Source organism: Dufourea novaeangliae, unplaced genomic scaffold, assembly GCF_001272555.1.
Source record: "Dufourea novaeangliae isolate 0120121106 unplaced genomic scaffold, ASM127255v1 scaffold119, whole genome shotgun sequence".
NCBI classification, from domain to species: Eukaryota; Metazoa; Arthropoda; class Insecta; order Hymenoptera; family Halictidae; genus Dufourea; species Dufourea novaeangliae.
The window spans coordinates 55380-70260 of NW_015373992.1; the positions used below are offsets into that span (position 1 = coordinate 55380).

At 42.1% G+C, this 14881-nt stretch overlaps 1 protein-coding gene across 1 annotated transcript; it reads right to left on the bottom strand.

The window, feature by feature from the left end:
- Nucleotides 1–8431: 8431 nt before the first annotated feature.
- On the bottom strand, nt 8432–13443 carry LOC107187781 (nuclear hormone receptor FTZ-F1 beta). Its single transcript, XM_015575956.1, has 6 exons — nt 13092–13443; nt 12555–12979; nt 12110–12466; nt 10147–10828; nt 9031–9908; nt 8432–8703 (listed from the first exon to the last, which is right to left on the bottom strand). Exons 1-6 carry the CDS (start codon nt 13432–13434, stop codon nt 8437–8439), a joined length of 2952 nt encoding a protein of 983 aa, XP_015431442.1. The 5' UTR covers nt 13435–13443; the 3' UTR covers nt 8432–8436.
- Between the last annotated feature and the right edge of the window lie 1438 nt (nt 13444–14881).

The window sequence follows — 14881 nt, forward strand, 5'->3', positions numbered from 1 at the left end:
GTGCTTTTGAAGGTTGGCGGTGTGCTGAGACTGTTACGGCGAATAAATGAATAATTAATAAGTAAGATTATGAGAGGAAAGAAACACATCTAAGGGTGTAGAGTACTACTTGGTTACATGGGAAACTTTATCAAGATAAAAATTCCAAAACCCTTTTTCCTGATTAACTGGTTCTTCTTCTTTTGGATTTGTAGGTCTATTTTTATGAATTTGTACGTTGATTAATAAAGTCTGAACTTCTGATGTTAGAGATTCTATTGCTGTTTGTGCATTTCTTTCGTTTTGAAAAATTGCTATTTTAAATCTAGAGTCTATTGTTGTAGCTATTGATGTAATTTTATTTGTTTCTATGCATTCAAATCTAATTTCAATATTGTTTAATATGTTACATTAATGACATTTTTTTATTGCTAATAATTTATAATTATTTTAATGTTGTCAGTACTATACAATACTATAGGACAGGATAAATGTAATTATAAGATATTGTTTTTTATAGGATGTAATTAATTTATTAATATAAGCAAAATGTACAAATTATTATTTATTCTTTGATAGTAATGCAATATAAATACGAAGTGTTAATTAACTTCTGAATAAAATAATATACGTATCAACATATTATTAAAATAATGTTACCAATATTAGTATGAAATATTGATAGATATAATTATAAAATACTATTTTTCCTATAACTTGTAATTAATATTTTATGAACATAAATAAACTCTTAAAAAACTGCTGGATAATTACAGCAAATATCAACGAGAAACCACATATGGAGATTAAGAAGAATGAGACGCCACAACCGTCATAAATGACTTCAAACACATGAGAAGCAAACGTTGACGAAAAGAAAGGGGCTTTTCCGGGCAGAATAGTCGTTCTTCTCAGCTGGCGAGCATCGAAACCTTTTTTTAAAATTATCGATACAACATTAGAAATAGGTACGATTTATTCATTTGCGTGTTTATCGTTTTTTTTACAATAATATTACTAATATCAATTAATAGTACATAATATTAATATATCAATATTAATATTATTTATAATAAACAATAAAATATGAAAGGAATAAATATAAAATATATAAATCTTCATAAAAGAATTAAAGAACGAATCTTTCATTTTGGTTGGTACTACTAGCCCACTCTTGCTTCCCGTAATAATGTTTAGATGTTTAGATTTATTAATGTAAAAGAGGAACGAAAGTATTCGTGCACTTTAAACAATTAAATTAACTTTTTAAAATTAACAATCTGACTTTTTCAGAGAAGTTTAAAAGTTTAGTTTACAATGCATTAGAAAATATATGGAAATATTACAATTAGTTTGCATCGCGAAGAAAATAATCAAGATCCAGTCAATAGCTCGATAGTTCGAGCGAGTCGCTTGAAGCGACTGCTTCAGTCAACTGAATCAGTCGATGGTTTACAAAATTAGTCGACTGAAAGTAGTATGTAGTTGGTTCTATTGACTTAGTCGATCGTTTTCAGTCGATGATGGCCATCACTATTCGGAGCCACACGCTGAGATGAATACACGGCATTAAGAAGCCCCGCCTACAAACGACATCTGTAAACTGTAAGTAAATACCCTCGCGAGCAAACTCGGTTTCCGCTAGGAGAAAAAGTGGCGGAGGGGAAGGGCCCATAACCACTTGATATCAGGAATTATTGAAATTTGTGCCAAACTAACATTCAATTTAACATTTATTTCAGTATTTGATATAAATTTACCAAGTGGTAAGAAGCACTTCTCTTACGCCACTCTTTCCCCTAGCGGAAACCGAGTTTGCTCGTGAGGCTACATAGAATCTTAAGACACCAACATAGAGAAGGGAGTAACAGAGGTACATGTTGTAACACAAACTTTAAAAATTACAGTGACTGAAGAAACAGGGCACGTCCACGATATCGGTCGACATGGTACTTGATTCAGATGAGGAGGCCTTCCTAGACGAGAGTTTCGAGGAGTAGGATAGGTTGATGCCGGAACCTCCGGAACAGGCACACCTATCCGACCAGACAAACAACAATAGCCAGCTGCAGGTGGTACCACCTGTAGTGATACCAAGTACGTCACCTCCCCCAGCCCTACACGCCGGCACGGGAGGAACCCGGGTGTACTGTTCCGTACAGCTCGACGGGAGAGAAATGTATCTCCTGGATCAGTTGTTCCGAAGATCCAGGGCACACAAGGTGCCATTTTATACACAGAGATGGGGGATGAAAGGCAGCGGCGTAATCTTCACAACCCACAACCCGGAACATTCATCAATGCGGACCGAGGACAAAGACATAAAATGGAAGGGTCGCTCGTGCAGTTGATGCGATCCACTGATCTCTATGTATATCTACCCTCACGAGCAAACTTGGCTACCACTAGGGGAAAAAGTGATGTAAGGGAAAGACCTCTTACCATTTGATCCTGGAGTTACTGAAATTTATGCCAAATTAATATTCGGTTTAACATTTATTTCAGTATTTAAAATAAATTTATCAAGCGGTAGGAGGCCTTTACTCTTACGTTACTGTTTCCCCTAGTCGAAGCCGAGTTTGCTCGCCGGTGTATATATACAGCGGTGAACCACGAATCGTGATCAGTAGAGATTACTCTGTTATTAGCAATCCGATCGAAAATGTTTTTATCGGGTATAGCATGGTTTCAAAAGAGCTTTAACGTGATTGTTATATCCTGTAGTCCCAGAATCTCTTTTCATTGCACATTTTTCTCTTATCACCTTCAAACGCGAAGAACGAATGAGAATCGTTAATTCAGCGACACGTGGAAGCAACGGGCGTGGTCGTCCTTCCTCTAAAACTCCGCCTCGGCGACTCGATGGTCGCGAATCATAGCCTGTTGCTACCTCATATCTTCCACGTTTTCTAATAAAGGGAGGGGGGAAGAACCTATAAAAGGTTTTGTTCAAAACCAGAAAAGCTCTCTGTGAACGCGCTCTTTTTTTACCTCTCTTCGGTTTAAACGCTCTCTTAGTTTCGGCTCGTGTGTCATTCTTCATCGGCAAGTACGTTCGCTCTTCGACAGTCGCGCTTCGCTCCAATCTTTGCACGCGACAGCGAGCTGGGTGATAACGGTCACTCAGCTGTTCAGTTTGGGGTTCCGTGACGATATTTCTTCCTTGTGCGACGTGACTTCGCGATTATGCGCGGCCTACAGGCGAGTTTTGTAAGACGCGAAGTGCAATGTCCGGGACGCTGACAATGTATCCCGCAGTGCAATGTATCGCGCTAGCGGAGAATCCTTGAACTATACCACTGTTTATTTCTGCGTCTGGACGCATGAAATCGTAGGAACCAACTTGTGCCTTCCAGAAGTGATAAAGTGACTCAAATCGAATTTCCACGATAGTGTGATAGTAGTGTACAGGGTGGTCTGGTCTGCTTTTGACGAGAAAACAATTAAATCGTGAGATATTTGACAAAATGTGACTTGTGCAGCCATCTTGTGTTTTCATCGGCGTCTGTCACAATCGCACACTTTCTAAAATTCTAATTCTTTCAATTAGAATGTGTTTATTGGCGTTTATACGGACCAGACCACCCTGTAGGGAAGTCTACCCGTGAGTTCTATACCCGTAAAAAGTTCATTTGTGCAATTGTTCAGACAGAAGTTGGAATTTACGAAATCGATTGTCTCTCTTGCACATCGCATATACATACACGGTTCCCGTTGATTGTGTGAGTGCACGGCCAGCGCACGGGCCACGGAGTCTCCCCCCTTAAACCCTGTGTCACGGCTCCGAGCGCCAGCGAGTCTTCCGCCCTTTCAAGGACCCGAAATCCCGACTGTATCGACTGAAAGCGCCCACGAATTTATCATTCATCTTCATCATCATTAGTATGTTAAGATTTATTTGTATCTTATATTTTTTTTTTACTGTTAGAATATATCTTTGTTGTTATTCTAAACGAGAGTGATTTCCTATCCCTCCCGTTTCATATCCTAATTGTGTACTTCACCGGTAGGCTTAGACAGAGCGTGCTTTAGCACCTTAAAAGAGCCAAGACCCGAAATTATAAATAAAGTAATGACCACAACGCAGGACGTAACATGATTATAGCACATTTTTTATCATATTTTTTTTTTCATGATTTTTCAAGGTCACCTTCAATTTTTTGCAAATACACCTATAATTTTTTTACGCCTATCTGTTAGAGGATTTCAAGACGAATTCGGTAAGTATCATAACATAACATGTGTTAATTCTGCTTGCGGATTCATGTTTAAAGCGAGAAACTCTACAAGAACCGTCCAGTGGATATTGCAAAATAGAACTAAGATTAAAATTTATTGGACAGTATTATTTATTACGAAGGAAGTGGTGCGTGCAAAGGCTTTTCAGGGGGAGACACGGTGTTTTATAAAAATTTGTTTATTTCTTAATGATCATGTATGTATAAAACTACCCTCTAATAGCGTTTAAATAGCCATCTGTCTGTATCGAGAATATGAAATGTCCTTGTGTTTTAACACTCGCGCGGCCTGTCTATCTTTCGATTGACCGACTCGACTACTGAATACCTACAAAAATAACAATTTCGTAGTTCACCTGTCGCTTAAAAAACGAAAAACAATGTAAAAGTAACAATCGTGCGGACGCATACAGAACAATATTTTTCGCCAGATAAATTAATTAAAGTATCCCATCGGGAGCAATGAGGAATTCAACAATTTTACGCTCGACAACCTACGATTAATATTAAGTAGAATCATAAATAACTTCCGATTAACGATTTTTAATTTAAATCGGTTCACAACATTTTACAATTAACACTGGCCTATTTTCGCCATTATTATTACAAATCAAATAAATGTTGCACGATCTCTTTATTGTTTTTCATCCTTATTCAAAGAATCATCGACGACCATAACGGAATTCGTTCAGGAATCAATTCAATAATCGTTCCCTTTAAGCTCTTTGATTACAATTTCGTTATAGGTTCCACAGTCCATCGTCCGAATATTGTCATGATCGGCAGATAAATCTTAATAAATCTCGTTCTCCGTTTCACGATCGATTATCTTATCCCTTGCAAACGGAAGACAGCGTATGTTAATCGAACTACAAATACTTCTCCAATAATCTTCCCTTCTTAATCGAATGTAAATTAATTAATCCTTTTTTTTTTGTTAACAAGATGTATATTGAATATCTTTATAAATTTATATCTTGCTCTTCCGTTTAAATCGATACCACTAACTTATAGATTCGCTCTCATCACCGGTCGCTCGCTCCATCTTTTCTATTCTCTATTCATTTCCCATCCGTTCGTCGCAACAAAATATTATTCTGTATTCTTTTTTTATTTACAGTATTATTCGCTTCGCGATTCCCTCAGTTTTGTTAATTAGTGCCGTTCAACTCTCCTATTTCAGTCGCTCGTTCACCCGGTCGATCGTTAAAATCTGTTTCAAAAACTAACGAACACGGCATGAATTAAAGATGGAGGGCGACATTTACCGTCGGAATTCTTTCTTTTGAAAATACTCGCTGAATTTTATCTCTGTCGCAATTCAAACTGCGAGCCATCATTATTCGGTTCTTAATCGACCCATTCAGTTCTTTTCTATTACAATAAAAATACAAAACAGTTTCAATTTTAGTGCTTTTCTTGCTCGTAATTTTTTTAAGTTTAAATGGAACATCGAATCCGAGAATATAAGAAAAAAGAAGATTACTGAGTGAGCCTAATTGAAGCTGATTTTCGTGTAAATGTTTAAAATATATATAGACTGTGCTCAGATTGGCGCCGTTCGCTGTCAGTTAACCAATTCAGTCGGTTTTTATCGAGCTTTCGATAAGCTTTTAAGTTGAAAAGCTACTCATTTTTCGAAAACCTGAAGCTTATCGAAGGCTCCGACGAACCGCTCGCAAAAGGTCCTCATCGATAATTAATCTTAATCAGACTGTCGATCGTTAACTCTACATAAAATATTTACAATATTTCTATCGTTTCTTATCCGTTTTATTTAGACCTCTTTGCTTCTCTACGTTCCATCACAAAAGTTTCATATAAAAGGGTACACTTTTTTTTCTTTTGTAAAAGGATTAAAGTACTAAATTTTATTGAAGGCACAAATACGTCAGTTTCTCATTCGTTTCATAATACTCGACTAATTTACCGTGCTAGTAATACTTCTATCGACAGAAGAATTTCGCCACAGTTCGCTCCTACATAAAAAATTCACTTTCGTCTCATCGGTTATCTTGTTCGATACAAAAAAAAAAAAAAAATAGTGTCTACTGTCACGCTTTTTAAATAATTACAGCGACAGTATCGAAACAAGTTTCTCCCTCGGGTATCTCTGCACGCGACCCCGTGACACACTAAACGGTTTCAAGTTTCAAACAAGCTCAATTATCGAAGCTACCTTCGTGACTGGGCGTCTTACATCGATTCTGTCTGTCCATCAGTAACATTTTCGTCAAGTTCGTTTTCCACAATTTGATGAATTAGTTAGCCTGTTCCGATCAAGAATAAAACGGTTGTCTGACAGTTGACAGAGAAATCAGATTTACCAAACAGAACCTCATACTTTTGTATGTCCCGCTATGCATACGATATGTACGCTCGCACAGAATATTTCATTAAAAATAATCAACAAATAATTTCTATGTTGACGAGTTTCAATAGAAAAAAGAATTTTATTCGGACGTGCAGAGAATTCTGTTTTAATTACCAGACTTTCAATTGAAAATTAAAATTATAATTCTTATGAAAATGATGTTTTTTTTGTTCCCTAAGTGTTTTTTATAAACACCACATGCACAATGACAAGATGACCTACAAACTTTGATGCAAAGAAACCTGGTACAGACTTTATCGTTGCTTTAACGGAAAGAATAATGCGCTGATATGACAGTCTCATTAAAGTACCAACGACAGAGATGAGTATTCTTATTTCTAAGCAGGAGTTTCCAGCTCCCATCTACGAACCAATGATTTTTAAACGAACATTTTCTTTTTCATTTGATCGAATTCAGAAATTGCACCAGTATTGAGGCAACAGGTATTTCCCCCAGCGCCTCTTAAACATTATAAAATAATAATAATAAAAAACAAAGAAAAATCATTGATCACCGGTTCTAATATTTTAATTTTAACATGACAAAGTATAAACCGTCTTAGTCCTTAAACGACAAAGTGTGTCGTACAATTTTCCAACAAACAAGTGTCGCTTCGATAGAAATTATCCCAAAGCGTCTCCCGATCAGCACTCGGCTTGAAAAACCGAATGATTCAGGATAAAATTTATTTACAAAAGCAAGTAACCGCGGCGAGCGTTCTTTGCGGGATCAAAACGAAGACATACATCGTCGTCAACGTAGAAAAATCTTTCATCCGTCGTTGGCGCGGCGTTAGAACATATACAGAGAATAAAAAAAAAAAAATAAGAAAAGAAAAGAAAAGAGAGATGTATTTGAGTGATAGATAAAAACCATAATATTCCGTGGACAATACGCTAGCTAGACGTTAATAACGACTAATTATTACATGATTAACTGCATTATAAGTAAACAATTGGTCGACTCATGTTTTTAAGTACACTTCATTACCGGGATACAAGACATCGTTCCGTCTCCCATTCTTAAGTAAGCGCAGAACAATACAAAATACTGGTTGTTTTATCGTTAGAATAATCGTTAAGGGTAAAACTCTGTTATTCGTCGTTCAATAATTGAACGGACCGAACCTATCTAATAAAATTTAGCATTTTTATGCTATTTGATACCGACTCTCTCTTTCTCTCTTTCTCTCTCAAGCTCACTTGCACTTATACACACACATATACACACATTCTATATTTTTCCTTTCTCTCCCTCCCTCACAATCCGTCGGTCACTGTACATCGCTATTATCGTAAAAGTAAATGCTCTGCATCTCTCCGTCGATTAAACTTTCAGTCTCTTTTGCATAGAGTTATATGCATGTTGGACATTTCGAGCATACCATAGGCCGCTTCGAAATTCGTGTGTTTCGTCGGGGCGGGCTCGCGTCGCGCGAGACCCGCATGGAAGCATTTTCATTAAAAAATATATATGTGTATATGTACATATATATGTATATATATATATGTATATATAATAGTAATAAAGAACAAAATAAGAGAGAAAAAAACGTCGTTTTACGTTCTTGCTCGACGCGTCAAGCAGTTCCGCCTTCTTAATTAGTCCTATAAGAATGTAGTCCCTTCACCGAGAACTAATGTATCATGGACCATAAGGTTTATGGGTTTCTTTCTAATTCTGTCCGCTTCTTGGTTATCTAACGTATCCGATTCCCTAAGCTTATGGACCCTATAAGCATGGAATCTGCAACGAGAAAACGAGTTGTTGACACTGTTAGCTAATCCTCGCCCGTTATCACAGCAATGTGTTCAACTCACGGCATTGTTTGTTGCGACGATGATTCAGTGATCTCCTCTCAACAATTCCATCAACAAGTTAAACGAGCTACCTTCCCCTTCCGCACGTTTCGCGCTTAACAACTCCTTCCCCGCCTGGCATGTTCTTTGTAAGTCTGGGATTCTGAGTAACAGCTCGCCAAACTTGGCAGGCATTTCAGGATACCTTGCTATCGTGTACTGTTGCAACGCCTGCAGGGCTTTCTCCTGAGATGCTCTCACTTTCTCTGGTTCCTTCAGTTCGCTTGTGTCGGATGTCAACAGCACTATTACCTATTTGGAGAAGAATAATGTATTAGTTACCCAATTAAAATTAATAGTTGCATATCTGCTGACAGAAACTGAAAAGATCGGATATGACACCATTGCAGATCTTATTGGACAGACAACAGAATGTTTCACAATGATTTGTAGCGTTATTAGGATCATATTCGTAGCAATTCGGAAAGTTTGTCGTAGAATGACCTTAATAAAAGTACAAATCACTCCAAGACATTGCTATAACATTATCAAGTGAATATCTATCCCGAAACACGTTCTTCTTTCCTCCCAATCCAGTCTTTTCGTCCCTTAATGCTATATGTATTTGACAATAATGACCTTCATCGCAACATATTCGTACTGGTCCACTCTGAGTCTTCTCAGATTATTGGTGAACGCGAGCATCCTCTCAATGCAGGTCGCCAAGCCAAGTTGCCTGGCTTGTTCCAGAGTAATCGACTTGCCGAGAGACACTCTGATTTCACCGGGAGTGCTCATGCTGCGAAAGCAGCACGAGAAGAGCAACAACTCACACCAGGAGTTGATCAACAGGCAAATCTGATCGTCGATCGAAATATTTTTGAACAATGGGAGACTTTTGCACCACTTCACTATCTTGTACAGTCGATGATCGGCGATATTGCAGAGGTTCGACAGGAAATCGGGATGCTGAGTCGAGTTGCCGTTCGTATTGCTGCTCAACGGTGAATTGCTGTTGATAGATGGCGCTCGTTGGTCGTTGGTAACACCGGGAACGGTGGAACAAGACCTGCTGTCTCTTCTGTTACTCAAATTCCCATTCCCCGCAGTCCCATTGGATGAACCCTCGACTCCGGACCCAGCATCGTTTCCCGTTACAGATCCGACTCCCCCTAACAACATACCATCGTTGCTTCTGGACACGTTACTCCCTCCTGGCTGTCCTCCGGACATTCGATCGTTATCATTGTAGTGCCACAAATGCTCCACATCCATGATATCCTGCAGAAGCTGCGGCACCACTTGCATTTTATGCGAATGATTCGAGTGATGTCTAACGGAATAATAATGCTCGCTGCCAGCTGGAGCTGGACTACAATTTCCACCAGCTCCTAGTTTGTCGCCGGTCATGCCGCTAGCGGGGCTCCCGACCAGGCTAGCTGGGAGGGTGTAGGTACATTGGTAGGTACTTCTTCCGCCTCTGGTACGATCCTCCCTGATCGCCTCGAGTTTCATACCTGTGGAAAACAATGCTTTATGAAATATAATCACAGGACTCCCAATGAATATGAAGATCCATTACAAACTTAAGTATGTTTAGCATTTTGGAATTACATTAGCTAAGGTTTTTTGCGCTAGATAATGTCGAGCACTGCTAAATGCAATTCTTCGGGGCAATACTGCGGCGACAGCGTATTATATGGGAACACTCAAAAGATCCCTGTTCTATTGTAAACAATATTTATCCCAACGTACCCATGTTGAGGCACTTGTCGAACCGACAAGCCGGACATTTCTTTCTGGTGGCGACGGTGACCGGGCACCCGGCGCCCCTAAGGCACACATAATTCTTCCGGTTCTGGACGGTGCGTTTGAAAAATCCCTTGCACGACTCGCAGGAGAAGATTCCGTAATGGAAACCGCTGATCTTGTCACCGCATATTGGACAAGGGCTATTGATCAACTGTTGCCTGGTAGAAATACCGGATGGGGCCGATGGTATTCGACAATCTTCCTGGTCGTCACCGGTTGGATGCCCTTCGGGGGAGAGCTCGGAACCGGGCACGGTGGTGGAATAATGATGAGGAACACCGGACGAGGCCGTCGCCGGCAGATGAAGGGGGCTTCCTTGTGCTACCTGATGCTGATGATGCTGCGGATGTCTTGGTTGCTGGACGGGCGAATGCGTGGGCGGACTGAGAGAGCCGTAGCTGTAGCAGCTGCTCGAGGCGTCCGAATTGTTCCTCGAGAGCGAGTGCGACAGCGACAACGACAACGAGGAGGTTGAGTTGTTGAAGCTATGTCGCGAGAGGGAGAGCGAAGACGATGGGACCGGGCTTCCTGCGCCTAAGGCAGAGTGTCGAGCTGCGTGGGGACTTTGCGTCGGCGAGCTGAACACACTGTACGCGGAGTGAATCGCAGAATCCGGTGACGGTACCTGAGCATTTCCAAAAAGGAGAAATTTGTACAAACGATTGGCTAAACTACAGGGTATTAAATAAAAGTGTGGGTACACGTTCACAGGGTGGATTCTACATGGTAAACTGAGACGAAAATCAAGAATGACGAGATTGCGTCCGAGACTTCGCGCGAAATACGTCTAGTGCGATGGGTTGTACTACTCGAACAAACGATTTTCAGTTGATACACGAGCTCGGTCGACGACCCAGTGAGACACAAATGAATGAAATAACTTCTTCAGACTCCGTGTGCATAATTATGCGCATGTATTTTAAAGATTTTTAAGAGCACTTACAATCCTCTGTTTTTTACTTGCTATTGGCTTTGTAATACTGGCACCGTTTAGGTAAACATAACCGAAAATATTCGCGATTGTTTGTTCATCGGTTCCTGGGATATTTAACCCATTAACAGTGTAATAAAATGGCAAGATGTGCTAAAAATGTGCCTGTTTTTTATGTGCTAAACAACCACTATCCATAATTATAAAAATGTAAGAAACATGTTTTACACACATCTTTTTAATAATTATGTCGTGCATGATAGATGCGTCGTGCCAGAGTCTCATTCGGAAGGAATAGTTTGGTACTTGACGCTCTGCTCGAGTCTCATTCTGGATATACTGTTAATGTTACTCTAATTAAGTCACCATGGGGAAACCATCCGCGGGAAGGCGACGTAAGGTCTTTTTCAATTTTACATAATTACTAAAAATGTCTTTTAAATCGATTTTTTGTATTTATATAATATAGAAAAAAAAAATGAAATTTGTTACTTGCTTCTTTTTGTTATTTTACACATTATCAAAATGTCAATATACAGTCAATAACAACGGATGAGCATAATTATGCTCATTATTTTTTTTGTTCAAATAAAGAAAAAAAAGTTAAAAAAAATATTGTAATGTCATTTGAACCTGAATAGTGCAAAATATGTGTATGTATGTTTTGTATCCTTTAGAATTAATTCGATATTAAAGGGGATAAAATGAAACGAATGCAACCACCTCGTGAAGCAGTTGAAGAACGCTCCTCTCAAATAGAATAACCCGTCGCGTCAGACGTATTTTACACGTATTTCGCCCATAGTTTCACCAATTAATAATTCGGAAACGAAGCCTCGAACGTGATTTGGTTATTGTTGATTTTCATCTTAGTTTGTCATGTAGGATCTACCATGTGAAAGCGTCCCACATTTTTGTTAACACCCTGTACAATCAAAACACCACTGTCGACAGTGGTCTGTTCATTTGTGGTACCTGAGATCGCGTGTGGCTATGTTTGGTCAAATGATGTCTTGGGTTTAACACGGGACTGTGATTCGGGGTGGAGCTATTATAGCCACCGAGCAGTTTTCCTACGAGAAGAGGCAATTCGCTCTGCTGCGTCTGCTCGATGCTTTCTATGTTTCGCTGTTGCTGTTGTTGTTGCTGTTGCTGCTGCTGCATCTGCTGACCGTGGGGCAGGGACAATCCTGCATCGTGGAAGGAACCTAACGCAAATCCCGGGCTGGATCGAAAATCTGGCTCCGGTTTTATGTGAAACTTCTGCTCCATTGGTCCGGGACTCGACCCGCAGACCTGGACACCTTCCATCGATGTCTCTTCGTGCGTGTCCTACATGGAAAACATCAGTGTTAGTTTAAAGATTACACTATTTAACCATGATCTACTTCGGTTCTCATCGATAATCAAGTAAACAAACTTGGTTTGTAATCGTGTTGGAAGACATCTCTTGATCGGACAATTCCCCTTCCCACGACATGGGCCTCTCCGGCTGCTGTTGGGTGGCATCGTTACCGTCGTAGCAACCGTTCCCATCGTCGACGTCCCCGTCCCCGATTTTCTCACCGTTCCCGGACACATCCCGTTTCTTCTTCGTCCGTAAATTCACCCCGCGGAAATCTATCTTGCTTATCTCGCCGTCGCTGTCCTCGGCGTCGTTGTCCACGTTCTGACCCAGGACACCGACACCGATACCAATTCCTATGCTATGGGATACGGCGTTCGTCCCGATTCCGGTCGTGGACACCACGCTCGTGTTCCCGCATCCGAGAACGGAACCGCAGCTCGACACCACCGACACCGTGACGCCGTTCTGGCCGGTAAGGTACTTGCAGATACCTTTTCCTAAAACATCCATTAATCATTTTCGTGAGCAAACGGTCCTCAGGACTAAGGACAATTTAAAAAAAAGATCGAGTATATAGTAGGGTACGCTAAGATTGAACTCGTTAATTACCATCGTGTAAGTCTTGATTCGGCGGTACGTTGATCGTTGTCACGGAGACGTTTTTCCCCGTCTCCGTGGTGCGAGCCGCGGTGATGGTGCAGGAATGTCCTCCGGGAGTTGAGGAACAACAACTGGACGGCGGAGCTGTCGATGTGGTGGTTGCCAGGCCGGAGGTAGATGTGGTGCAGGACGCAGAGACGGAGGCGGAGCTGTCTGGAGCAGTGGGGCCAGCGGACGAGGAAGAGGACCCGACGGAGCTGGTCTTCCAAGACTGCGAGGCTGTTTGCCACCAGCCGGGACCCGGTCCCGGACCAGGTCCTGTGCCCTCGCTGGGCCCGTTTTGCTCCGACATCCTCAGCTGGTTACCCTGCCGCACTCTCGTGACGCGACTCGGACCCTCTGGAGAGTCGCGAAACCCAGCGGCATCCTGGGTAGAATATCTCTGGTCGCGGTAGTTGCGTCCCGTGACTTTTGCGTGAACTCCTTCTGTCTCGGTCACGTTCGGCCGGCCTCGGGCATGGAAGAACGTGACCGCGTCTGTGAACCAACGAATCACGGGAGAACGATCATTGAACAATCAAGAAACCGAAGGAATCGTACATTTCCAAGTTAGAATGAATTTTTTCTTTATTATTTCTAGCGTTCTTTGCGGATGGGATCGCCTCGTTGCGATCGCGCACATCCATATGTTCTGCTAGTCACGCGTCCACGGCCGTCCCGCAAGGCCGATCTACTTCCGCCCTCACCGCCGCCCCTGCCCCCTGGAACTACCGGATCGATCCCTCCCACAGAAAAATAGCCGAACGTTCTTCTCGCGTCTGTACAGTTCGTGACCGATCGAACAATGTCGAAATCAGCCGTGGACTAGATGGCGTGTGAGCGTCTACGTTACACTAGACGGATACGTTAACCCCGTTAATTATGTCCGTAGGACGACGTGGCTCTCCGGTTGACGTCTCTACGGGGCAAGCTAATGGGTGCTTTCTAACGGTAAAACGGTATTCAACTGGAGCAACATTGGAAAACCACTAGAACCTTTGCGCGGGCAAATCGGTTCCGAGGAGTCCGTGACAGGGAGGACTCGTCGCGTAGTGGCCATAATTATGGGAAGATCGAGGCAGTCGTGTCGCGTCGCGCGCGCGCGCGCGGAACATCTATATGTATTGGTCTCTCTTGCACGCGGTGGTACGTAGAGGCTACGACGACGACGACGACGACGACGACGGGTGGCTACAACTACGGGCTACGACGCCGACGGTAAGGTCAAGGCCCTCTCTGCAACCGCCCTACCCAACTCCCGATGTACCTTCGTGTGGTCACGTGACGCGGCTCAAGGTCTTTTCTCCCTACTCTCAACCGACCACGCCACGCCATGCATGCCCCGTCCGTCGACCGCAGCAACCGATGCACCCGGAATGTATCGCTCTTTTTCGTGTCGCGTCGGTCCGAGATACCGGGGGCTCCTTCGGCCCTTCTCGAAAACTTCCGAGAGAGCGTTCTCTCGCGGCCGTGCCACTACTCCCCTCCCCACCTTCCGCCTCATCCACCATTCTTCGTGATTCATCGCGGTGCATCGCGTGTATCGGAACGAATCTCCGTCGTGTCGAATAGTCGCGGGTCAATGACACCGAGAGGCCGGTTGGCTCTTTAAAGACGACCTAGACGAGGCCTGGCGGCGGCGGCGACCAGCAGATGATTCTGAATGGGAGTGTTTCGGGACACACAGCGGGAAACGGAGGGCTGCTGAGAGATGATCTCACCGTGAAAAGAATTTCTACCGATACGGGGTGGTGCTCCAC